Here is a 26,700-nt window from a genome sequence, read left to right as displayed (position 1 = left end):
ACGGGCTTCAAACTGGCTTTGGATGATACAGTGGTGCCCCGCAAGACGAATGCCTCGCAAGACGAAAAACCCGCTAGACGAAAGGGTTTTCCGTTTTGGAGGTGCTTCACAAGACGAATTTCCCTATGGGCTTGCTTCGCAAGACGAAAATGTCTTGCGAGTTTTTTCCGACTTTTCCCCCTCCCCCCTTTTTCTAAGCCGCTTATCCGCTAAGCCGCTAAAAGCCACTAATAGCGCTAATCCGCTAAGCCGTCAATGGGCTTGCTTCGCAAGACGAAAAAACCGCTAGACGAAGAGACTCGCGGAACGGATTCTTTTCGTCTTGCGAGGCACCACTGTATGTCAATATATCACCCAGCCCAGCCCTACCCCATCGTGCCTGAACTGCAGGTCGCAATACTTGAGCACACGAAATGTGTGCTGCTGGGTGGCCCAAGCTTTTGCAATTTTGAGCTTGGCAAAAGTGCAAGGATTCTGCTCCTTGCCACAACCCCCGCTGTCGCCAGAGGGCTGTGCTGTTAAAAATTTGCATGATGTTTACATAACTTGATCCGCATGACCTCATCTTTGATTGTGCATTTACCTTTTGATCAGCTTTGGAATTCCTGCTGACGGGCGCGCCAAACCTTATTTAATCAGGTTTACCCTATATTTATTTGCGCTGGGTTTGCCTGGTACGCACAGATGCTTTGGCTGTGACTGGGGCTTCACTAATTCGGGTGGGCAGTGGATGCCAGGAACCCAGTCCTTTGCAATCCTATGTATGAAGTAAGTCGCATTGCATTTCATGTAGGTTATTCCCAGGATAATGTGCACTGGAAAACCCCCCTGCCAATATCCTAATGTTGTTATACATATCTATAGTGTGGCTGCATTGGAATGCTGCGGCCAATTCTGGTCACCTCACCTCAAAAAGGATAGTCTAGAGTTGGAAAAAGTTTGGAAAAAGGGCACCAAAATGATCAAGTATACAGTGGTGCCTCGCAAGACGAAAATAATCCGTTCTGCGAGTCTCTTCGTCTAGCGGTTTTTTCATCTTGCAAAGCATCCCTATTAGCGGATTAGCGCTATTAGCGGCTAAGCGGCTATTAGCGGCTTAGCAGCTTAGAAAAAGGGGGGGGGGAAAGGGAAAAAACTCTCAAGACTCGCAAGACGTTTTTGTCTTGCGAAGCAAGCCCATAGGGAAATTCGTCTTGCGAAGCGCCTCGAAAAACGGAAAACCCTTTCGTCTAGCGGGTTTTTTGTCTTGCGAGGCATTCATCTTGCGGGGCACCACTGTACATTTCTAGAACGAAAAGGCACTGATGTTCCACTTTCAAGGAAAAGGGGGAACCTACCCTTTCCTCCTTTTTGTTGCTGTTGAAAATATTTTTCTATTTGATTTTACAAGTGTAAAGTTATAACAATACCAAATACACATCCATATTTAGAGGTTTCTCTGAATTTCCCGACTTCTCACCATCCTCTCCATGGGTCTTATTGTCAACATTTTCAACTGCATATTATTTCATAATATTTTGTATCTTTCCCTATTGTCCACAGTGATTGTTACATTACAAGTGTTACTAAAATCCTCCTAATGTTTTCATCTGCTTACAGTGGTCTCCTAAATTAAATAATATTTTTCCCCCTATTCTTTCTTGAAGTTTTTGTCTTCTTGGTTCCTGAGTTTTCCGGTCAGTTTTGCCATTTCAAGTTTTGCCATTTAACACTTGATTGAGAGCTGCCCAGAGTGGCTGGGGAAACTCAGCCAGATGGGCAGGGTAACAACAACAACAACAACAACAACAACAACAACTATTATTATTATTATTATTATTATTATTATTATTATTATTATCCATCAGCTTGGTTTGCCATCCCTTTCTGGTACGGACTTTGTCTTCTTTCCATCTCTGGGCTAGTAGCACCCGTGCAGCTGTTGTCTCAACCTACTCTTTCCTCAAAGGCCAGCCGGGCGGCACAGAAGTTTGCAGTGACTGAATTGCAGCGGGAGTGGGCTAGAGAACCTCTGGGGTCCCCTCCAACTTGGCAGTTGATTCTGTTATTCTGTGACTGAGTGCTGCAGGCGCCTGGCGTGTCCTCTGCCCGTGCCAAGTTCCTGGTTGCAAGCAGCGAGACACCCTTCCATCACACAGCAAGGCAGTCATTTCCTTCTCTGCCCCCCCCCCCCGCTCATTAGCCAAGCCCCAGAGGGTGGGGGGGGGGACACAGATCTCTTTCTAGCTCTGGTGACTTAAGACCAGGGGTCAGCAAATTTTTCAGCAGGGGGCCGGTCCACTGTACCTCAGACCTTGTGGGGGGCTGGACTATATTGGGGCGGGGATGAACAAATTCCTATGCCCCACAAATAACCCAGACATGCATTTTAAATAAAAGGGCACATTCTACTCATGTAAAAACATGCTGATTCCCAGACCATTCACGGGCCAGATTGAGAAGGCGATTGGGCCGCATCCGGCCCCAGGGCCTTAGTTTGCCTACCCATGCTTAAGACCATGTCACTGGCAGGTGAAACCCACCTCCATGGAATTGGCAGCTGCCCCTCCCCTTGGGAAATCAAATCCCGGAGCGTGATGGGCAGCTGCCAATATTTACGAGTGATGGTCAGGAGCCAGAACCGGGACTGGGCCTTTGTCGCTCCTTTCCCTATCTCCTCCCGCCTTTTGAGTGGTGATGCTGTTCTGAAAAGGTGCTTACAACTTAGGCTAAGAAGTTACTCTTTGCACTGGAAAATAGGCAACTGCCTTTTTCTGACTGAGACCTTGGGTCTGCCTAGCTCAGTGCTGCTTACACTGGCTGGCAGCAGTACAGGTCTCGGGGGGTTTCTCTCCCAGCCCCACCTGGAGATGCAGCCCAGGGGTTGCAGCTGGGAGCTGCCCCGCTACAGCCCGTCTCTGCCTGCCCCAGGTGGGTTTAAAAGGGGATTAGACAAAATGCATGGAGGATGCAAACAACTGGCCACGATGGACTACTGTGGTACCTTGGTTCTCAAACACTTTGGTTCTCAAACAACTTGGAAACCAAACACTGCAAAGCCGGAAGTAAGTGTTCCGGTTTACAAACTTTTTTCGGAAATTGGTCGTGCTCCGTTTTGAGTGTTACACTTCCATTTTGAGTGCTACACTGAGGTCTGTCTGTTTTTGCTATTTAATTTGCATTTTTGCGGCTTTTTTTGTTTGTTTTTGTGATTGTGTGGAACCCAGTTCAGCTGTTTGATTGATTGTGTGACTGCAGTACATGGTTTATTGCTTTCATTTTATGGATCAGTGGTCTCCTCAGATAGTAAAATTCATGTTAAATTGCTGTTTTAGGGCTTGTTTTTAAAAGTCTGGAATGGATTAATCCATTTTGCATTACTTTCTATGGGAAAGCATACCTTGGATTTGGAATGCTTTGGTTTTGGAACGGACATCCGGAACAGATTAAGTTTGAGAACCAAGGGACCACTGTATTGCAGCCTCCAGGATTGATGGATCATTGTGTGTGTGCGTGTGTGTGCGCGTGTGTGTCTTGCCCATCCTGTCCTTCTTTGGGAGTTCTCAGAGCCATGCCATTGATTTAAAGCAATTGTGATGCACATTTACAGTGCACAGCACCCTCCTAGAGGGATCCTCGGTTGTGGGAATTTCACCTTTTCGAGGGGAAGTGACAGTTCCAGTGTTGGAAACTCAGATATATATACAAGCTAGGTGCCAAATGGCTTCTTAAACCAAGGTTGCAGTTGCTAAAACGCAATTCCTAGTTGCCATTTTGGGGCCGGACAGCTCGAAAGTTATATTTTCAATACAGTCATACCTCATTTAGCTGCCGGGATGCATCCCAGAGCCCCGGCTGCTAGCCGAAAAGGACGCAGGGCAAAGTGCCGCACCTGCGCATGTGCACGGAGTGGTTCGCGCTTCTGCGCATGCGCGAGCAGCAAACCCGGAAGTAACCCATTCTGGTACTTCCGAATTTGCGGTGGACGTTCGCCGGAATGGATGCTAGACAAGGCGGACGTTTGCAGAGATATTACTATACCACTTTTTGGTTCCTGACATTTGTTCTGATTGTGCAGATAACGTATCACAGATAGAATTCTGCGGGATGTTTTGCTAGCGTGTGAAAACAGGCAAGGTCCCTGGATCCCCAGCCATGCATCTCCCGAAGGTGGAGACATCAGGTGGCATCCGGGCATCTCCACTCGGTCGCAAGTGGCCAAGAGCCAGGTGCAAAATGCACCTCTGGCACCTGGCGAATTTCGAATGCTGCTTCCTTGTAACTTGAAGGCATTGGTTTGGGTCTTGCCCTCTATTGCAGGAGAAAACAAGCTTGCTCCCTCTTCTATGCCCTTGAGATATTTGAAGATGGCTCTCACATCTCCTCTCAATCTCCTCTTTTCCTGCTAAACCTACACAGCTCCTTCAACCGTTCCTCCTCAGGCTCCCACCCCCCAGACCCTTGATCCTCTTGGTCGCCCTCCTCTACACATGTTGCCCTGAGTTGCTGGGATTTGTAGTGCAGCGATGCCTGGTTGCCCACAGGCTCCCCCCCATACCAGATGAGGCAGTCCAAAGAACCACGTGTGTGTGTTTCTGAGTCCCCCCCCCCTCAAATGACGGATGCAGAAAAGCAGAGGTCTGAGAAACAGTTTCTATCCAAATGCGATTTGGGTTTTAAATACAGTGTAAGGTAGTTTTTATGGGAGTATATTGTACAGTGATACCTCAGGTTACAGACGCTTCAGGTTACACACTCTGCTAACCTAGAAATAGTGCTTCAGGTTGAGAACAGAAATCGTGTTTCAGTGGCGCGGCAGCAGCAGGAGGCCCCATTAGCTAAAGTGGTGCTTCAGGTTAAGAACAGTTTCAGCTTAAGTACAGACCTCCGGAACGAATTAAGTACTTAACCCGAGGTACCAGTGTATTTAATTATGGGGTATCAGAGTTTTTAGGGGGTTAACCAGGCTGGGGTAGCTGGGATAGCAGGTGTGTTGGTTTTTGAATGTCTGATGTAGATTTTTTTCGATTTCCTTGTTCTGTATGGGACAATGACAATAAAGATGATCGTATCGTCTTGCTTCTCTGAGCGTCCTGTTATGGAAATGACATGGGTGGGGGGGGACATCTTTAAAGTTGTTGCAGTGTTACAAATATTATGCCTGAATGTATCCTTTCAACTTGACAGCTCAGAGAAGATACAGTGGTACCTTGGGTTAAGAACTTAATTCGTTCTGGAGGTCTGTTCTTAACCTGAAACTGTTCTTAACCTGAGGTACCACTTTAGCTAATGGGGCCTCCCGCTGCCGCCGCACTATTTATGTTCTCATCCTGAAGTAAAGTTCTTAACCCGAGGTACTATTTCTGGGTTAGCGGAGTCTGTAACCTGAAGCGTCTGTACTCGAGGTACCACTGTACTTAGCTTTATAAATTTGTAGAAAAGCCATACTTTAACTTTCCAACGCCATTTAACCCTTAAAGAAAGGTGAATTTGGGCTCCACCTTCCTCTATGAACCAAGAAGCAGGAAGTCCCATAGGCAGCAGGAAGAGGGCATCCCGCCATAATTCCCCAAGCGTGAGAGCAAATCCACAGCCCCCCACCCAGGGAGTGACCAAGGGGGCAACACTAGACATCCGCAGAGGCAGTTGAGCAAGTCCGGTGTTCTGGAAGCCCATCTCCAGACAAGTCCTGAGGGCAAGGAGATGTCAAGAGTTTTATTGCTCTTCCAGTGATGGGGACATAAGAGGTGTTGGGAAAGGGGTCTGATCAAGGGACCTCATGTTGAACTTGTGTATCCCTTGTAGACCCCTCCCCATTTGTGACGTGCTAGTGATGTAGTGAAGATGTCTCAATGATGCTGCTCAAAGTGTATTTTAGGGGAAAGAGGGAAGTTTTTAAAGAGGACGTCACCCCATGTTTGGGGTTCTTACTCCTGTGGGGACCTGTTGCGCAACAATAAAGATCATGGTCTACTGACCACTGTTTTGCTCCAAATGACTTGGCTGGAACTTCCTTTTTTTACTGACCGCATGGACACTGAAGAAGTGTGCATGCACATGAAAGCTCATACCAATAACAAACTTCGTTGGTCTCTAAGGTGGGACGTGGGTGGTGCTGTGGGCCTTGGTTTTGGAGCAGACATCTGGAATGAATTAAGTTTGAGAACCAAGGGACCACTGTATATAAGATCGGTGCTTTTTTCCTTAAAAAACATTTAGGGGTGCTCTCATTTTGACTCAATGAAAGCACCATTTTATAGTTCAAATTGGGAAAAATAAATACAGTCAATGGACAAAAGTACAAAAATTCACAAAAAAGGTTAGGGGTTTGCGTACCCCCAGAAAAAAAGCACTGTATAAGGTAATCGCTAAGTGGCACCTTGGGACGCCTAGGGACCTAGGACTTGCCGATCAGAAGGTTGGCGGTTCGAATCCCCGCGACGGGGTGAGCTCTTGTTGCTCTATCCCTGCTCCTGCCAACCTAGCAGTTCGAAGGCATGTCAAAGTGCAAGTAGATAAATAGGTACCACTCCAGCGGGAAGGTAAATGGTGTTTCCGTGTGCTGCTCTGGTTTGCCAGAAGCGGCTTAGTCATGCTGGCCACATGACCCGGAAGCTGTACGCCGGTTCCTTTGGCCAATAAAGCGAGATGAACGCCGCAACCCCAGAGTCGGCCACGACTGGACCTAATGGTCAGGGGTCCCTTTACTTTTACCTTTAAGGTGCTACTGGAAGGAATTTTTTGTTTGTTTGTTTCGACTACGGCAGACCAACATGGCTACTTACCTGTAACTAGATGCATGGATCCGTGGGGGACCCTGATGAGCTGGGCTGTTGAGTAGACACTCACCCCAGAATTTTTCCTTAACAGTCCTGACAGTCACTGCTGTGATTGTTTGATCTCTTGCCATGGCAGAAGGAAAGGCCCTCCATTCCAAAGGCTGGCACTGCCAGACCAAAGAGCTTCGGCCAAGCGGGCGCAGCCAAGTTGGCAGCCCTCCCTTGAGCCTCGGGGAAAGCGTCCAAGCGAGAATTGGTCCGAAGCTTTGGCCTCCTTCTTCCTGCTGCCCCTCAAAGTTCCACTTTGGGGAACTGGGGCTGTTTTGCGGGGGGCAGCGCCAACTCATCTGATGGGTGGTCTTTTCTGAATAAATATAGAGAGAGGGAGAGAGAGTTCTTTTTTAATATCATATGATTTTTATTGATTTTCAAAAAGAGGAAGATTAAGGGGAAAGAACAGAAAAAAAGAGTTACATTATAATATCATAAAAATTCCACATTTCAATATTATTCTGAATCTCTTGACTTCCCCCCTATCCCTTCCCAGGGTCCTATTAATTCTATTCCCAACTACATATCAATACTTCTCCAGTTTTTCATATTTCTAGATTATCTGTACTTTCTGTTACAATGCAAGTGTGCTTAAAATCCTGCTAATGATTTGAGCTTTTTACAATGATTTTGTATATACCTAATAAACATTTCCCAATCTTAAAGACCATTGTAAACAGTTAACATTGTTAGTAGGATTGGAATTATCACTTGTAGTGTAATAGTGGATTTTGGATATAACGGGGATGTAAAAGATTTAAAGGTAAAGGTAAAGGTACCCCTGCCCGTACGGGCCAGTCTTGCCAGACGCTAGGGTTGTGCGCTCATCTCACTCTATAGGCCAGGAGCCAGCACTGTCCGCAGACACTTCCGGGTCAGGTGGCCAGTGTGACGAAGCTGCATCTGGCGAGCCAGCGCAGCACACAGAATGTTGTTTACCTTCCCGCTGGTAAGCGGTCCCTATTTATCTACTTGCACCCGGGGGTGCTTTCGAACTGCTAGGTTGGCAGGCGCTGGGACCGAACGACGGGAGCTCACCCCGTCGCAGGTATTTGAACCGCCAACCATGCGATCAGCAAGTCCTAGACGCTGAGGTTTTACCCACAGCGCCACCCGCGTCCCTGTACAAGATTTGGATCATCATAAAAGATGCAGGAGGAAATGATTAATAACAGGACCCACAAAGGGGAGGGTGGAAGTCCAGGAGATTCCTTGGAATCTTGTTTTTATGATCTGTGTTCAATATATGACTGTAAAATTTTATTCTGAAAAACCAAATAAATAAATAATAAGAAAAACTAAACCGCGGACACGCAGTTACACCCACCTGCAGGATCCCAATTTGTTTTGCATGGCTGGTACGCTGAGAAGAAGCCTCGACTTCTGATACGGGATTGTTAAGAGGGAAGCAAACAGCAATTCCTGGTTCAAGCAGAACACGAAGTCAAGGCCGTGGTTTGCTGCCCCTGCTGCCTAGTGCCAAGGAGTGAAGGCGGATCAATCTGGGCGCATACAGCAGGCCATTAACCAGGCCATAATGTGATGTGCAAAGGCAGCCATTCCCTCAATTATAAATTACTCTTGCATGGCAGAGGTTATTTTAGATATGCACAGAGTTTATTTTGTATCAGTCCCACGGCGTAATAAATAAAACTCTACAACTAAAGAGGTTTCATTTTTTAAAGAAAGCAGCAATGCCAAAGTCAAAATGTGCTTTATTAAGAAACCCTCAGCAGGAACGAACGATCGCCAGATACACGCCGTCTGCAATTGGTTGCATGTCGGCGGAATTTGCTTCGTGGCGAATGCAAAGCCAGCGGCAGATCTGATCACGCCCGACTTTGAATTTGACGGTAAATGATTGATTCGCTTGACAGTCTAACCGCTGAGAGCGTCGCTCCGGAAACCGATGTGAGAATCTAGCCGCAAGCTTCTTCCAGAAATGCAGGGGTGGAGTGGGGGGGCGGGGCGGGCGGCCTATATGCAGCCCCCACATTCCCATTGCCCATTGGTCCCCTTCCAGGTGGCAGCCTCTTGCCACACACTTGGGATGTTGGCAGTGCCAGGATGCAAACACACCTCTGCCCAATAGACTGGCTTGCCTCTGTCGAGGGCTCCGGGCTCTGTTGCTGCTGGAAGATGAGACAACCCGTCAAATTGATATTGCCGCCCTCAGGGAGGGGAGGGGGCCCAGTCGGAGCCTGCCAGGTTCTCGAGGTGGGGGCAGGCATAAGATCGGCTGTGTAAATTAAACTTTCCAAAGTGACAACCGGCTCAGAGAGCAGGCTGGGGTGAAAATTAAGACTGTGGCAGTTGAAGGCCGGGTATTAGGTGGGGGGAAGATGTTTTACAATCCTCACAGCAAAGGCTGAACTTGCAGGAAGAGCATAAGCTGTGATTTGGAACGGGTCGAATGCCAGAGATGGAGGGAGCAACCTCGCTTTCTTCTAGAGCAGTGTGACCCAGGGCTTTGGGTTTGCTCGGTGGCAAATGCCAAATCGCTGTATTTTTTGCTCTATAGGACGCACCCGACCATAGGACGCACCTTGTTTTAGAGGGGAAGAACAAGAAAAAAAATTCTCCCCCTCTCTGCTCAGCGCCCCTTCAGCAAAGCAGCAGGAGAAACGGAGCCCCTTCCATTTCTCCTCCCCCTTGGCTGAAGGGGCGCTGCACAGCTCTCCCTCTCTGCTGAAGCCAGGAGAGTCTCGCTCTCCAGGCTTCAGCGAAAGCAACGCAAAACCTCTCGAGTGCAGAGGGAGCATTCCCTCTGCGCTTCGGAGGCTTTGTGTTGCTTTCGCTGAAGCCAAGGAGCCCAGTGGCGTAGCATGGGTTGTCAGCACCCGGGGCAAGGCAAGTAATTTGCGCCCCTAACCCATGGATTTGCGACCCCAAACCCGTGCATTTGCGCCCCCTAACCATAACCCCCAGATGTTGCGCCCGGTGCGGCCGGCCCCCCCTGCACCCCCACGCTACGCCACTGAAGGAGCCTGCATTTGCTCCATAGGACGCACACACATTTCCCCTTAATTTTTGGAGGGGAAAAAGTGTGTCCTATATAGCGAAAAATACGGTATTTAGCAGAGTAACCCCACGTTTTGGCACCTGTGAAATGGTGACGTGGTTTCCTCTTTCTTTGTGCAGATTTGTCCTGCTTTTGTAAGGTATACAATCCAGTGCTTGAAATTTGCCAGGTGTGTTTTGCTCCTGCTGTGGGTCCAGTTGCAACTACCTGCATATTTCTGGGCGCCAGGCTGTTGACTGGCATCTCAATGAAGGCAGCTGTTCACAGCAAAGGATGCAAGTCTTGTGCTTCTGCGCTGCCGCATGAATCGGGGACCCCTCTCTGGGCCTCTTAGTCCTCCATCATCACATCCAGGGAAGTAAATGCAGGGCTGAGTGCTGATATACAGTGGTATCTTGGTTCTCAAACTTAACCTGTTCCAGAAATCCGTTCCAAAACCAAAGCGTTCCAAAACCAAGGTGCGCTTTCCCGTAGAAAGTAATGCAAAAGGGATTAATCCGTGCCAGACTTTTAAAAACAAACCCTAAAAGAGCAATTTAACATGAATTTTACTATCTAAAGAGACCACTGATCCATATAATCCATAAAACAATCAATTAGTAGCTGAACAGTGTTCCATGCAGTCACAAAAACAAAAATCAAAAGAGCCACAAAAACAAAAACGCAAAATAAATAGCAAAAACAGACAGTGTAACCCTCAAAATAGAAGTGTGGCACTCAAATTGAAAGCATAACACTCAAAACTGAGGATGGCTTCCGAAAAAGTTCGCAAACCGGAACACTTACTTTCGGGTTTCCAGTTTTTGGGTTCCAAGTTGTTTGAGTACCAAGGCATTTGAGAACCAAGGTACCATTGTATTTGACTGTGCTACAGGCTTTCCAAATGCCGCCCAAATGGGAAAAACCTCTGCCTTAGTCCATGGTTGATACCATTTCCAGTGTGGGTGTTTCTCCTTCTTGCATTTTGGGACAAGCGAATTGTTGCAAGAGCAAGCTGCAGTCAAGCAATGTAGTTGAGATCATAGAATTGTACTGTTGGAAGGAACCCCAAGGGTCATCTAGTCCAACCTCCCTGGCAAATAAGACATTGTGTTGTGGCAACCTAGATTTAAGGGGCCGTTTGGGGCCTACCTTAATATATCTGGATTTCTGACACCGAAAGAGTCACAGTAACATTTTGGCTCATGTTAACCGATGAGAGAGTCCATCTTCACGCTGCTCATAGTTAGACTGTGGAACTCCCTGCCACAGGAGGAGGCAGTGATGTTCACCAGCTTTCATGGCTTTAAGAGCACATTGGGCAAATGGATGGAGGAGAGTGCTTTCGGTGGCATGGGAAACAGGCAAAGGGGAAAGGTGCCTTTTTGAGATCGCCCCCTTTCCTCCTGCCCCCCCTTTTTATACATTTTTATTGATTTTTTTTAACATATCAGTTCCAACAGTCTTACAACATATCTTCTCATCTTATACAATGTTTTAGACTTCCGCCAACACCTCTGATGATTTTCCATTCTTTATCACTTATTCTGCATTTCTTAATTTCTATACTGCATTTAATTGTCCTTAACTAATAATTCCCTTCATAGTCTTTTTTGTAATATTTCAAATAATCCACCTTACAAAATTTCTTGCAGTCCTACTAGCATAATCTGTTCATCACAATTACTTTTCAAATAGTTCATCTATTTACTCCAGTCCTCTAAGAATCTCTGGTCTCGCAGGTTTTGAATCCTTCCTGTTAATTTATCTAATTCTGCGTACTCCATCAACTTCATCCTCCATTCTTCTTTCGTTGGTAATTCTTCTTGCTTCCATTTTTGTGCCAATACTCCTCCTGCCCCTTTTTGCAGAGCTGCCTAGGTGCCTTAACTCATTCCTTGGCTGCCTTTGTGGAGCATCAATCATGGATTCTTTGCAGGAGACCCACAGCTGGCCTCTGCGGAAGCTTACGGGGTCTGGATTCCAACCCGTCTGTGTCATCACATTCCTGTTCCACGAGGTGCCTTCCTCCGAGAGAAGCGCCCCCCTGCCTATTCCTGAGGGTCAAATACAGCTTGCGGGGGGGGGGGGAGATGTTGGCAAGCTGATGGCATTCTGTGGAAGGTGGAAACATCTGCCCCCACCTGGGTGCAGATGGTGCCTCTGGGTCTGTGGCCGGGAGGGACTTGGATGACCCCTGGAAAGACGTTCAGCAAAAAGGCTCCCTTTGCAGCCTTCCAGAGATGGGTCCTTGCCTGTTCCCTGCGTTGAAAGGCATTGGGGGAAGTTAGCAGCTGAGCAGATCTCAAGGCGGCTCCCATCCCTTGAAATAAAAAGGTAAAGGGACCCCTGACCATTAAGTCCAGTCGTGACCGACTCTGGGGTTGCGGCGCTCATCTCGCTTTATTGGCCGAGGGAGCCTGTGTACAGCTTCCGGGTCATGTGGCTAGCATGATTAAGCCGCTTCTGGCAAACCAGAGCAGTGCACGGAAACTCTGTTTACCTTCCCGCCAGAGTGGTACCTATTTATCTACTTGCACTTTGACATGCTTTCGAACTGCTAGGTTGGCAGGAGCAGGGACTGAGCAACGGGAGCTCACCCAGTCACGAGGATTCGAACCGCTGACCTTCTGATTGGCAAGTCCTAGGCTCTGTGGTTAAGCCACAGCGCCACCCGCATCCCTTGAAATACCTACTAGGAAAATGGTGCAGTTGATGGCTGGGCAGGGGAAACTGCAGGTTTGCTCTTTAAAGCTCCCATCATCCCTAGAATCATGGAATTGTAGAGTTGGAAGGAACCCAGAGGGTCATTTATAGTGCTAGAAATTTCCCCAGGTGGGTTTTGCACCTGGCGTGGGTCCAATGGCGACCCTGTGAAGATGTCTGCATGCCAGGTGGGCAATGGGCATCTCCACCTGGCTGGCCCCTCTAGCTTTCCTACGCAGATAAGCAAAAGAGCTTATTCATAGAATGATAGAGTTGGAAGAGACCTCAAGGGCCATCGAGTCCAACCCCCTGCCAAGCAGGAAACACCATCAGAGCACTCCTGACATATGGTTGTCAAGCCTCTGCTTAAAGACCTCCAAAGAAGGAGACTCCACCACACTCCTTGGCAGCAAATTCCACTGTCCAACAGCTCTTACTGTCAGGAAGTTCTTCCTAATGTTTAGGTGGAATCTTCTTTCTTGTAGTTTGGATCCATTGCTCCGTGTCCGCTTCTCTGGAGCAGCAGAAAACAACCTTTCTCCCTCTCTATGTGACATCCTTTTATATATTTGAACATGGCTATCATATCCCCCCTTAACCTCCTCTTCTCCAGGCTAAACATGCCCAGCTCCCTTAGCCGTTCCTCATAAGGCATCGTTTCCAGGCCTTTGACCATTTTGGTTGCCCTCCTCTGGACACGTTCCAGTTTGTCAGTGTCCATCTTGAACTGTGGTGCCCAGAACTGGACACAGTACTCCAGGTGAGGTCTGACCAGAGCTCACCTTTTTCTCCAAGGAGAGGACATGGTTTACCCCTCGCCTGAGTTAATCCCTACAATGACCCTGCGAGGGAAGTTAGGAGGCTGTAACTGGCCAAAGGTCACCCAGTGAACTTCATAATGGAGTGGGATTCGAACCCTGATCTCCGAGGTCTTTGTCCGACACTCTCACCACTGGACCCCACTGCCTTCCTAGAGTCCTTCTGCTATGGGGCAGCTCTATAAATTGAGCAGGTAAATCAATATGGGGAAAACTGAAGGAGCTGAAAAGTTTTCCTTGAAGCTTGAATTTGTTTTATTCTGGATTGTTTTATTTGATGTTTTAATGTGTTGTAAACTGCTTGGTGAAATTTATTTTAAATATAAAGTGGTCTAGAGATGAATTAATCATCACCATCGTTGGAAAAGGAAAAGTTGCCTAGACATTCCATTGTAGCGAACGTAATCTAGGTTTAAGGTGCCACTTAGCGATTAGCTTATACAGTGTTTTTTGTTCTAGGGTACGCAAACCCCTAACCTTTTTTGTGAATCTTTGTACTTTTGTCCATTGACTGTATTTATTTTTCCCAATTTGAACTGTAAAATGGTGATTTCATCGAGTCAAAATGAGAATAACCCTAAACATTTTTTAAGAAAAAAAGCACTGAGCTTATATACAGCGGGACCCTTGTTCTCAAACTTAATCCGTTCCGGAAGTCCGTTCCAAAACCAAAGCGTTCCAAAACCAAGGCACGCTTTCCTATAGAAAGTAATGCAAAATGGATTAATCCATTCCAGACTTTTAAAAACAAGCCCAAAAACAGCAATTTAACATGAATTTTACTATCTAACGAGACCATTGATCCATAAAATGAAAGCAATGAACAATGTGCTGCAGTCACACAATCAATCAATCAGTAGCTGAACTGGGTTCCACACAGTCACAAAAACAAAACAAAACAAAAAAGCCTCAAAAATGCAAAATAAATAGCAAAAACAGACAGACCTCAGAGTAACACTCAAAATGGCACTCAAAACAGAGCACATTTGGCTTCTGAAAAAAGTTCACAAACCGGAACACTTACTTCCGGGTTTGCAGTGTTCGGGTTCCAAGTTGTTTACCAAGTCATTTGAGAACCAAGGTACCAATGTACAGAGATTGAACACTGGTGGACATTGGTTTCAATCCTGGGCAATGCACCTTGTGGAGGTGACTTGCTTTCCTTCCTAAAACACTGAAATTGAATGCCCTTTGATCGGGAGCCCACCCCAAGCCTATCTCCCGAGCCATTTGGCTAAGGGCAAGCCACACTTTGTCAGTTGACCGGATGCAAAATTCTGGAGAAACTCTCCCATAAACTACAGTTGACAAGGGGGCAACGGGAAAGAGATCAATTTGCAGCTGTTTGGCTTTTCTGTACTGAACACACAAAATGACCTCAGGAAACATTGAAATCCCTAAGGAGGGGTATCTTTCATTTTTCCAGATTTGCAAGTCAGAAATTTTGCTTCAAAACGCAAAATAAATAGCAAAAACTCAGCGTGGCACTCAAAATGGAAGCGTGGCACTCAAAACGGAGCATGTTTGGCTTCCGAAAAAAGTTCGCAAACCGGAACACTTATTTCCGGGTTTGCAGTGTTTGGGTTCCAAGTTGTTTGAGAACCAAGGCGTTTGAGAACCAAGGGACCACCGTATCTTAGTTTCTCACCCTGTGCTGAATATCAGCTGGCGGAAACCACAGGCGGGGAGGGGCGCCTTTGACTTGGGCCCTGCCTGAGAGTTTCCCACCCAGGCAGCTGATTGTGAGTGAGCGAAGAGGATGCTCGTACAGTAAAAGGACCATGAGTCTGATCCAAAAAGCTCTCGGTATGTGAATGCCAGGGGGGGATAGATGTGGGGCAGGTGAAGCCCCCCTCTCCACATGCTTTGCATCTTAGAGGCTGCAGCCCTGCACCTGCCCACATTGTCACGGCAATGCAGGCTGCAGCACCTGTGACTGAGCTGTGTTTCATAATGCAAGCGGACGCGACCGGCCACAGCCAGAGCAGGGTGTTGGACTAGGCAGTCCAGGCTCCTGTCATCTTTCTCCATGGAGGAGGAGTGCCTGCGAAGCTATGCCTTCTGCAGAACGAGGCCCCCCTCCCTGAAGATGAATCACGAGTCATTTAAACCTCCCTTGTTCCTCGGTGTTCCCTGTCCATCGAATGGGGTTAATGAGCCTGACCTACTTCGGGAGAAATTGGGAGGAGAGCCTGCGAGGGCTGATGTTGCAAGAAGTTGGCAAACCCGCCCGTCTCGTCCCTGGAAAAAGAAATCTTAATCTTTGTTCCTCTTTCTAAACACGAAAGGGCGGGGTTAATTTGTGTGTTTGTGAGATATATATATATATATCTCTGACTGACCAACAAGAGAGGAAGCATCCGGTCATGAGATTAGGAATCAACAGGACACAGAAACCGCATGGAAGAAAAAGGACTTAGCGGGTGGCTGTGCTTTCAAAGATGGGAGCGAAGCTGCAATTGACCCAGCACCCAGATTTGCCCAAATCCTGCATGCGCAGCAAACACCAATCACTGTGTGTGCAGAAAACCCCTTGCACCCATCTCCTTTCTTGCCCCCTTCCTGGGACTGGGAAGTCGCAATGCCCACTTGCCCTCCTGCACGGTCAGCAAGATTGCTAAAGTCTTGCGGTTGTTTGGAGTTATGTGACCCTTAGGAGGTTTCAAAACTCTTGTTTGTGTCTACAGATGAAATGTCTGGTCTGAGAGCGGGGGAAAGGTTGCGATTTCTTCCTGGTCGGGTGCCTTTGGCCCGTTCTCCAGACCCGGACTGTAGGTGCCTGCTAGCTGGTTTGCCAAATAGGAAAGGGGTCAAGGCTGGGACGGATGGAGAAAGCCATTCTCTCTCTCTCTCTCTCTCTCTCTATATATATATATATATAAAATTAGTTTTTTAACATATCATTTTCAAAAGTAATTAAACATACCTTTACATCTTATTCAATTTTTTTGACTTCCATCAGTCCTGTCTGAAAATTTTCCAGTCTAATCTCTTAGTATGCATTTCTTATTTTCCCTATTACATTTCAAACTCATAACCAATATCTCTATCTTTTTCTACTTTGTAACACTTCGTATATTTCTCCTTACAAAACTTATTGTAGTCCTACTAGCATAATTTGTTGATTGCAGTTGCTCTTCAAATAATTCATATACTTCTTCCAATCTTTTGTAAATCTCTGGTTTCGCAGGTTTCGAATCCTTCCTGTCATTTTGTCCAATTCTGCGTAGTTCATTAATTTCATCTGCCATTCTTCTTTCGTCGGAATTTCTTCTTGCTTCCATTTCTGGGCTAATAATACTCTTGCTGCTGTTGTTGCATATAAGAACAGTTTGACATCTTGTCTATTAATGTCTTGGCCTATAATAGCAAGTAAAAATGCTTCTTTTTTTTTAAGAATGTGTATTTCAACATCTTTTTCATCTCATTATATATCATTTCCCAGAAGTTCTTTACTTTCTTACATTCCCAGGGATGGAGAAAGCCATTCAGCCTGTTTCTTTTCCTTCCTGCACAGCCAATCTGGGCCACAACTGGTCCCACAACCCCATAGCCTCCCCATGGGATTTCCAATATCTAAATTAATCGAGAGGGGCAGTCTCCAGGTTTAATGCAGTGGTAGAATAATCTCCGGACATGGGTGGCGCTGTGGGTTAAACCACAGAGCCTAGGACTTGCCGATCAGAAGGTTGGCGGTTCAAATCCCCACAACGGGGTGAGCTCCCGTTGCTCAGTCCCTGCTCCTGCCAACCTAGCAGTTCAAAAGCACGTCAAAGTGCAAGTAGATCAATAGGTACCACTCCAGCGGGAAGGTATCATTTGGACAGACAAATGCCTGGGCAGATGTTTAGCAAAGAAATTGAAAATCAAACTGCCCTGATCCTGATGCCATTACGTTAATCTATGGTGCGACCACATTTGGGGTGCTGTGTGCAGTTCTGGCCACCTCAGAAAGGATCTTGAAGGGTTGGAAGAAGGTTCTGAAAAAGGCCACCAAAATGATTGAGGGGGTGGAGCAGCAGCCCTATGAGGAACGGTCGCAGGACTTCCTAGTTTAGAGAAGAGGCGAGGATGAGGTGACACAGGTTTGCAAAATTACGCCTGGCATGGAGAAAGGGGAAAGGGCTTCCTCTTCTCTCATAACGCAGGAACTCGTGTTAAGCAAGAGTTGTTGGGCAGAGGCACAAGCCGCCATTGGGAGATGGTGGACTCCCCTTCCTTGGAGGTTTTTAAGCAGAAGTTGAATAGAATCTGCCATGGATGCTTTAGCTGAGATTCCTGCATTGCAGGTGATTGAACTAGATGATCCTGGGGGTCTCTTCCAACCAGTGTGGATAAAATAAATAAAGAAATCTGATTTTTTAAAATTTAAATCTGATTTTTTTTATTTAAATTGGATTTTAAAAATAAAATGCTTTTGGAGGAAAAATCTTTCTAAAGATAGTTTTCTATTTAGCTTTGACTAGACTTAACCATCCAGGGGTACTTTACTTTTAAAAGGTAAAAGACCCCTGACAGTTAAGTCCAGTAGCGAATGACTCTGGGGTTGTGGCGCTCATCTTGCTTTACTGGCCGGAGCTATTTATCTACTTGCACTTTGACGTGCTTTCGAACTGCTAGGTGGGCAGGAGCAGGGACCGAGCAACGGGAGCTTCCCGCCACGGGGATTCGAACTGCCGACATTCCAATCGGCAAGCACTAGGCTCTGTGGTTTAACCCATAGTGCCACCCGCGTCCCTTTACCTTTGTTGTTGTTTAGTCGTGTCCGACTCTTCGTGACCCCCTGGACCAGAGCACACCAGGCCCTCCTGTCTTCCATTGCCTCCCGCAGTTTGGTCAAACTCATGATGGTAGCTTCAGGAACAGTGTCCAACCATCTCGTCCTCTGTCGTCCCCTTCTCCTTGTGCTCTCCATCTTTCCCAGCATCAGGGTCTTTTCTCTTCTCATGAGGTGGCCAAAGTATTGGAGCCTCAGCTTCACGATCTGTCCTTCCAGTGAGCACTCAGGGCTGATTTCCTTAAGAATGGAGAGGTTTGATCTTCTTGCAGTCCATGGGACTCTCAAGAGTCTCCTCCAGCACCATAATTCAAAAGCATCAATTCTTCGGTGATCAGCCTTCTTTATGGTCCAGCTCTCACTTCCATACATCACTACTGGGAAAACCATAGCTTTAACTATACGGACCTTTGTCGGCAAGGTGATGTCTCTGCTTTTCCCTTTACCTTTACCTAATGTTGGAAGATCCAGGACAGGTAAAAGAAAGAACTTTGCTTAAAACTTTGGAACTGACTGCTGCAGGAGAGAAAAGGGCTCTGGTGCCCCTGTTCTGCTTGCAGTTTTCCCACAGGCCCCTGGGTGGCTACAGCAAGAATAGGATGCTGAACCATGGGCCTGATTCTGCAGGAGTCTCTTTCATCCCTTTGTGCTGCTAATGGGGAGATTGTGGGGGGCTCTCGGAAACCGCCTTTGCCCCAAACATGGGACTACCTGCCCCCCCACTTGGGGGAATGAGCATCTTGACTCTGCTTTCAAGGAATCCGAACTCCTCCTGGAACAACTGCTCCAGGAAAGAGGGGTGGGGTTCTGGCCTGGCTCCTCTCGCCTTGCCGATCAGTTTCCTTGTAAAACAGAATTGGAAGCCACAGAGCATTCCAGAGGCTGCTGTCTACAGGCCAAGGAGTAAGCTACAGACCATTAAAAAAGGGAAGGAAAAAAAAGAAATGAGTCGTCCATAACCTACGTGTAACTTCCTTTCCAGCCCCTCTGTTTAAATTCAGCCCCCCCCTCAAAAAACTTAACATCGTGTGTGCCGAGAGCCGTTGCCTATTTCTCCTTTTGGAGTAAATGGCAAAACCTGCATAAATGGGAATGATATCAAGAGGCAGGGAGTTCCAAAGTGCAGATGCTGCCACATGAAACAATTGAGTTCTTAGAGATGTATTATGGGGCATCTGTAGCAGTCCAGTGGACATATATGGGGCGAGGAGCTCTCACAGAATGTATATTTTATACAGTGGACCTGCCACTTAGATGATGATGATAATAATAATATAGTACATTTCTGAGCACAATTCAAAGTGTTGGTGCTGACCTTTAAAGCCCTAAACGGTCTCTGCCCAGTAGACCTGAATGAGCGTCTCCACCCCCATTGCTCTGCCTGGACACCGAGGTCCAGCTCTGAGAGCCTTCTGGCGTTTCCCTCCCTGCGAGAAGCGAGGTTACAGGGAACCTCGGCCCAGTATACCTGAAGGAGTGTCCCCACCCCCATCATTCTGCCCGGACGCTGAGGTCCAGCGCTGAGGGCCTTCTGGCGGTTCCCTCACTGCGAGAAGTAAAGCTATAGGGAACCAGGCAGAGGGCCTTCTCGGTAGTGGCGCCCGCCCTGTGGAACGCCCTCCCATCAGATGTCAAAGTGATAAATAACTACCTGACATTCAGAAGACATCTTAAGGCAGCCCTGTTCAGGGAAGTTTTTAATCTGTGATATTTTAGTGTATTTCTGGTTTTTATGGAAGCCGCCGAGAGTGGCTGGGGAAACCCAGCCAAATGGGCGGGGTACAAATAATAAATTATTATTATTATTATTATTATAACCAGGCAGAGGGCCTTCTCGGTAGTGGCACCCACCCCGTGGAACGCCCTCCCATCAGATGTCAAGGAGATAAACAACAATCTGACTTTTAGAAGACATCTAAAGGCAGCCCTGTTTAGGGAAGTGTTTGTTGTTTTATTGTGCTTTTAATATTCTGTTGGGAGCTGCCCAGAGTGTCTGGGGAAACCCAGTCAGATGAGCATGGGATAAATAATAAATTATTATTATTATTATTATTATTATTATTATTATTATTATTATTTATTATATTCTTTTGCTCGTTGTGAGGAAGGACAGAGAGGGCGCTTGGACTTGGTGGACTTCTGAGATTTTGCTAAGATGTGCGAATCGTCTTCCAAGCCTGGAGGTGCCGTTCTGGGGGGCTGGTGTTACCAATGTGCCATTGGACTAGATGCCCACCTGTGCCCAAGGAACACCTGGGAGGCCTAGCCGAGAGTCATGGTATTGATTTGCACTTATCTCCCACTTTAATTTCCAGGGAGCTCAAAGTAGTGGACATGGCTCTTGCCTCCTCATTTTAATCTCTACAACAACCCTGTGAGGTAGGTTCAACCAGGAGGCACAGTGTCTGGCTCAACCCAGAGTTCCTCATGGCCGAGTCAGGATTCGAACGCGGGTCTCCCTGGGTCCTAGTCCGAAACCCAGCATTTCTGAACTGTGGGTCTTTAGATGTTGTTGGACTACAACTCCCATCATGAGGCCCAAGGTTGATCCAACCACTATAACGCCCTGGAGGAATGAGCGATTCAACCATGAGCAGGAATGTCACAATGAGATACAGGGATATGTGAAGGCGGAGAGGAGCAATGAGTGGTCCAAGGTCACCCAGGGAGCTTCAGTGTGGCTGAGCGTGGATTCAAACCTTGTTCTCAATGCACCAGGTCAGCCGTGGGGAACATTTGGCCCTCCAGATGTTGGTAAACTACCGCTCCCAACATCCCTGGCTGCCAGCCATGCTTGCTAGGGCTGCCGGGGGAGGGGGGAAGAATCGTAGTTCAATGATGCTTGGAAAGGCCAAAGGTTCCCCACTCCAAAAGATAAATGTAGTGGTCCTGTGCATTTTGCAGAACCCACCTGCCTGTTTTTAGATGTGTTTTCATAGAATAGTAGAGTAGGAAGGTGTGCTGAGGGTCATCTAATCCAGCCCCCTTTAATGAAGGGATCTCAGCTGAAGTTTCCATGACAGACAGTCATCCAACCTCCTACGAATGAGATTCCACAACCTCCAGAGGGAGTTGGTTCCACTGTCAAACAGCTCTCACTGTCAGAACGTTCTTCCTGATGTTAAGTCGGAATCTCCTTCCATGCAACTTGAATCCATTGGTTTGAGTCTTACCCTCCGGAGCAACAGAAAACAAGCTTGCTTCCTCTTGCAGCTCTTGAGATATTTGAAGATGTTGATCGTATCTCCTCTCAAGTCTCCTTTACTTCTAGGCGAAACCTGCCCAACTCCCTCAACCGCTCCTCATAAGGCTTGGCTTCCAGACTGTCTCGCCAGAGTGGTGCGTGCTCTAGTTATCTCTCGCTTGGACTACTGCAATGCTCTCTACGTGGGGCTATCTTTGAAGGTGACTCGGAAACTGTAATTAATCCAGATTGCGGCAGCTAGACTGGTGACTGGGAGCGGCCGCCAGGACCCCATAACACTGGTCCTGAAAGACCTACACTGGCTCCCAGTACGTTTCCGAGCACAATTCAAAGTGTTGGTGCTGACCTTGAAAGCCCTAAACGGCCTTGGCCCAGTAGACCTGAAGGAGCGTCTCCTCCCCCATCATTCTGCCCAGACACTGAGGTCCAGCGCCGAGGGCCTTCTCATGGTTCCCTCCCTGCGAGAAGCCAAGTCACAGGGAACCAGGCAAAGGGCCTTCTTGGTGGTGGCACCCGCCCTGTGGAACGCCCTCCGACCAAATGTCAAAGCGAAAAATGACTACCAGACTTTTAGAAGACATCTGAAGGCAGCCCTGTTTAGGGAAGCTTTAAATGTTTAATAGGTTATTGTATTTTAAGTTTCTGTTGGAATCCGCCCAGAGTGGCTGGGGAAACCCAGCCAGAGGGGTGGGGTATAAATAATAAATTATTATCATCATTATATTATCTCTTCTGCACACCTTCCAGCTTGTCAGCCTCTTAAATTGTGGTGCCCAGATCTCAACACCGGACTCCAGATGTGGTCCGACCGAGGCAGAATAGAGCAGTTCCCTTGATCTGGACACTGGACTTCTGTTGATGCAGCCTGGAAGAGCATTAGCTAATGTTCTCCTTATTGCAACTCTGAGGCCTGCGCAAATCCGTTTCCCGTTCTCAGATTGCGTAATGCAGCCTCTGCGTTATTTTGCAAGATCTGTGGTTTCCTGGGCAGCTAAGGCTCCCGGTTCAGCCGAGCCCCAAACCTGGCCACCTGTTCCTCCAGAAGACCACCATTCTGCTGCCATTCCGGACCACGAAACCCACGTTTGTTACATTCTTTCAAGACATGAGGCACTCAAAGCTTGCGGACGTGCTTCCTCTGTCGCTGGATCCGGCCGTGGTGCGCAGGCAGGGCGCTTGGGAGGAAGCAGGCTAAAGCATGTGCGAGGATGTTGCTGCCATGCGCCACAGCACCTGCTTCCCTTCTGCAGCGACAGAACCGTCGTTGTGGCCGACGCGGTTGCGCAGCAGGGTTAAGCAAGACTCGCTTCCTTGCGTGGTTCCTGCCCGCCTGCTGCTTTTCGGTGAAATATTGCTAACGGGCGCCGCCGTCCCCAGTTTTTCTGCATGCTTTTTGGGGGAGACAGGGCAGATGTGCTCAGAGCAAAAAGCCAGCAAGCCGAAGCAGCCTTAACTTGGTTCCTTCCCTTGGCTGGGTGAAAGGGAGTCCACGACAGACAGGTGTCCATCTGTCATAAGGACATAAGAGAAGACCGCAGGATCAGGCCAATGGCCCATCTAGTCCAGGGGTTGAACAGTTGCCTGTATGAAGCCAGAACACAGGCAGGATTCTACCATCCTGTGGTTTCCAGTAATTAGTCTTTATTTTTTATTTTTTTAAATGTTTATTAAGGTTTTTAAATACAAGTGCAAAAATAATAAACAATATAACATGTATCATAACATAGTTTCAAAGCTTCTTTGGACTCCCTCACGTCTCCCGCTCCCACTTACATCGTTATAAATTTTTACCAGCAATTTATCATCTTGTTTACATTCTTGTGTCCCGTTCATTTAAATATAATCCAACAGTTCTCCAAAAAGTTTATATTTCCCTCAATCTCATTTATCATCCTGATTCCATCTAATTTAGTGGTGCACAATTATTTGTGATCTAGCATCCTTCTTAACATTCAACCAAATTACAATGTTTTTGTAGATAAATCTTAAATTTCTTCCAGTCTTCTTCAACCCTCTCCTCACCCAGGTCTCGGATTCTGCCGGTCATCTCGGCTAGTTCCATATAGTCTATCAGTTGCATCTGCCATTCTTCCAGTGTGGTTAGGTCTTGAGTTTTCCAATGCTTAGCGATGAGTATCCTTGCTGCCGTTGTTGCATACAGGAAAAAAGTTCTGTCCTTCTTTATCACCCTCTGGCCGACAATACCCAGAAGGAAGGCCTCTGGTTTCTTAGGGAAGGTATATTTAAATACCTTTTTCAGCTCATTATATATCTTTTCCCAAAAGGCCTTTACTTTAGGGCAGGTCCACCAGAGGTGAAAGAATGTTCCTTCATTTCCTTTACATTTCCAGCATTTGTTATCAGACAAATGGTATATTTTGGCAAGTTTAACTGGGGTCATGTACCATCTATATATCATTTTCATTACATTTTCCTTCAAAGCATTACATGCAGTGAAGTTCAACCCAGTGGTCCACAACCTTTCCCAGTCCTCAAACATAATATTATACCCAATGTCCTGTGCCCACTTTATCATAGCCGATTTAACCATTTCATCTTGTGTATTCCACTTTAACAGCAAGTTATACATTCTTGAAAGTACCTTAGTCTTAGGTTCTAACAGTTCAGTTTCCAATTTCAATTTCTCCACCTGGAACCCTAACTTTTTGTCATTTTTAAAAACTTCTTTAATCTGAGCGTAGTGTAACTAGTCTCGCACTTTATCTTTCATTTTCTCCAAACTCTGCAATTTCCAATTGTCTCCATCTTTTTCTAATATTTCCCAATATTTTGGCCATTTGGTCTCCATATTGGGTCTTTTTCGGGCCTTAGCTTCCAGAGGTGATAGCTACCTTGGAGTTTTGTTTTCCAATAAGTCTTTATATTTTGTCCAGACATTAAACACTGCTTTTCTGACAATATGGTTCTTAAAGGCCTTATTGATCTTGACCTTATCATACCATAAGTATGCATGCCAACCAAAAGCATTGTTAAAACCTTCCAGATCCAGTACGTCAGTGTCTTCGAGAAGTAGCCAGTCTTTTAGCCAGCAGAAAGCTGCGGCCTCATAGTACAACAGTAATTAGTCTTTAGAAGCATTGCTTGGAGGCGGTTGGAGGATGGATGGCGGCTAACAGATTGAGGTTGAATCCCTCCTGGTTCCCTGATACCTCCCTTCTTGCAGTGAGGGAACTGCCAGAAGGCCCTCAGAGCTGGACCTCAGTGTCCGGGCAGAACGATGGGGGTGAAGATGCTCCTTCAGGTCTATAGGGTCTTTCCCAAGCATTCCCAGCACTCCCAAAGTCGGTGTGCGAGTGGCCTGTTGCCTCCAATATTGGGACAGGAATTTCTGCAAACTGACGTTCTGGGATGAGGGCACCCTGCGTTTTCTCTGTCCAGAATCTGTTTGCTTGGTGGCCTCAAGACCGAGGGGACGACGAAAGCTTCTCTCTCTTCCAATTCCCAACAGGCAGAATTTCAAAGACTTTTGGCACAGAAGGCATAGTCCATTTTGCAATTCTAGCCTGTTTCAGTCATCATTTAATAGCACCGCACCCAAGTGGTACATGAGATTCTCTCCCTCCTCGTTCAATCCCCACAACAACCCTGTGAGGCAGGCTAGGAGGAGAGGTGGTGACTGAGCTCAAGGTCATTGAGTGAGCTTTGTGGCCTAGTGGGGATTCGAACCCTGGTCTCTCCCAGATACGAGTCCGAAAAAATAACCTCTATGCTGCTCTCACTGAATGCATGAGATGAACATGGTGCTGAATGTATGGGATGCACAGAGGGACATTTGTGTGCGTTTGAAGCTCAGAAGCATTTCATTTTCTCAATTTCAACCTTAGGGCTGGTTGGAATCGCGCAAGTTAAATCAAAGCAAGGCATGAGATTCCTGCATCGCAGGGGGTTGGAATAGATGACCTCTGGGGGGTCTCGTCCAACTCTATGAAGCTTAAAACCTCTTTGGTTTAGGATGTTCTCGCAAGATCTTGTGAGAGCACCCCTAGAACTCCCGTTTAAAAATGTGGATGCGTTTTCTTCTGAATATTTTGTAATATTCTGGGAATACGTTCAGGCTAGTATCCCTGAAGTGTTAGGGTATCTGACTACACCCTTAGAACCCAAAATATTTCTGCTGGATAATCTAAAAGATGTTATTCTGGAAAATAATCAACAAATAGTGTTTTATAGCTGCTGCTACAATATAACACCAAAAATGTGGGTTGGGGTGGGGGATATAATCTCCTACTATACCTGAATGGATTAAGAACATTTTATCCATATTAATTTATGACTAAGCCAACTTATTACAAAATAATACATAAAGACCGGCGTAACAGGTTCATGGGGGGAAATGGGCATTTTTCTTTGCAAAGTTTTGGAACAACAATGTCAGTGACCGCATCCGACTTCATGCTGCTTCCAGCCCAGCTGTGGCAGTATTTCTGCATGCTCTTTATCTTTGGTTTATTTTGTTTATTCTTAATCATAATAAAATTAGGAATGCATTTTTAGAACTTTCCTGTGCTCTGTTCTATGCTGGATTAAACAGATGTCGTTTAATCACTCTTGCGTGTCACTTTTGAGTTGCATGGGTTTCTAAAAACCATTAGATGTGTTTAATAAATAAATAAATAAATAAATAAATAAATAAATAAATAATAATAATAACAATAACAACAATAATAATAAGATTTACATCTGACTATCCTCTGTCCCTCTTTTCCAGGATTCTCCCACCTTCCCAACGGTCTGTATCCCTCATACATTCCTCTGAGCCACCTGGAGCCTCACAACAGCGGCAGCCCCTTGCTTGCTCAGCTGGGCCAGCACAGCCTCTTTGAGTCTCCAAAAGGTGAGTTGGGCTCCCCCCACCCTTTGTCCAGTGCCCCCAACTGCCCCTGGGAAGCCCCCAAATGGCACGGATGCAGAACACCCCCCCTCCTGTGGTTGCTCACTGCCACTAATGATGATGATGATAAAAACCAGGGCTGCCTTCAGATGTCTTCTAAAAGTCAAATAGTTCTTTATCTCCTTGACATCTGATGGCAGGGGATTCCACAGGGCGGGTGCCACCACCGAGAAGGCCCTCTGCCTGGGTCCCTGTAACTTGGCTTTTTGCAGCGAGGGAACCACCAGAAGCCCCTCGGATCTGGACCTCAGTGTCCAGGCTAAACGATGGGGGTGGAGATGATCCTTCAGGTCCACTGGGCCAAGGCTGTTTAGGGCTTTAAAGGTCAGCATCAACACTTTGAATTGTGCTCAGAAACGTACTGGGAGCCAATGTAGGTCTTTCAAGACCGGCGTTACGCGGTCTCAACAGCCACTCCCAGTCACCAGTCTGGCTGCCACATGACTGGGTGCCTCTGGTCCTGGAAGTGCAC

At 46.9% G+C, this 26,700-nt stretch overlaps 1 protein-coding gene across 4 annotated transcripts in view; it reads left to right on the top strand.

The window, feature by feature from the left end:
• TNRC18 (trinucleotide repeat containing 18) overlaps positions 1 to 26,700 on the top strand; it is a 129,114-nt gene that overhangs the window by 24,513 nt on the left and 77,901 nt on the right. For all 4 annotated transcript variants that reach the window (XM_083711202.1, XM_083711201.1, XM_083711200.1 and 1 more), the window contains exon 2: positions 26,046 to 26,171. Coding sequence is in view for 3 of the 4 variants with exons in the window: in XM_083711201.1 (XP_083567327.1) it covers positions 26,046 to 26,171 (126 nt within the window). In the remaining variant the exon portion in view is untranslated. The remainder of the gene's footprint in view (positions 1 to 26,045; positions 26,172 to 26,700) is intronic.

Source organism: Podarcis gaigeae (genome assembly GCF_964106915.1).
Source record: "Podarcis gaigeae genome assembly, chromosome: 14".
NCBI classification, from domain to species: Eukaryota; Metazoa; Chordata; class Lepidosauria; order Squamata; family Lacertidae; genus Podarcis; species Podarcis gaigeae.
Note: the sequence above shows the minus strand (reverse complement) of the source record. Positions and strands in the feature narration are given on the sequence as shown.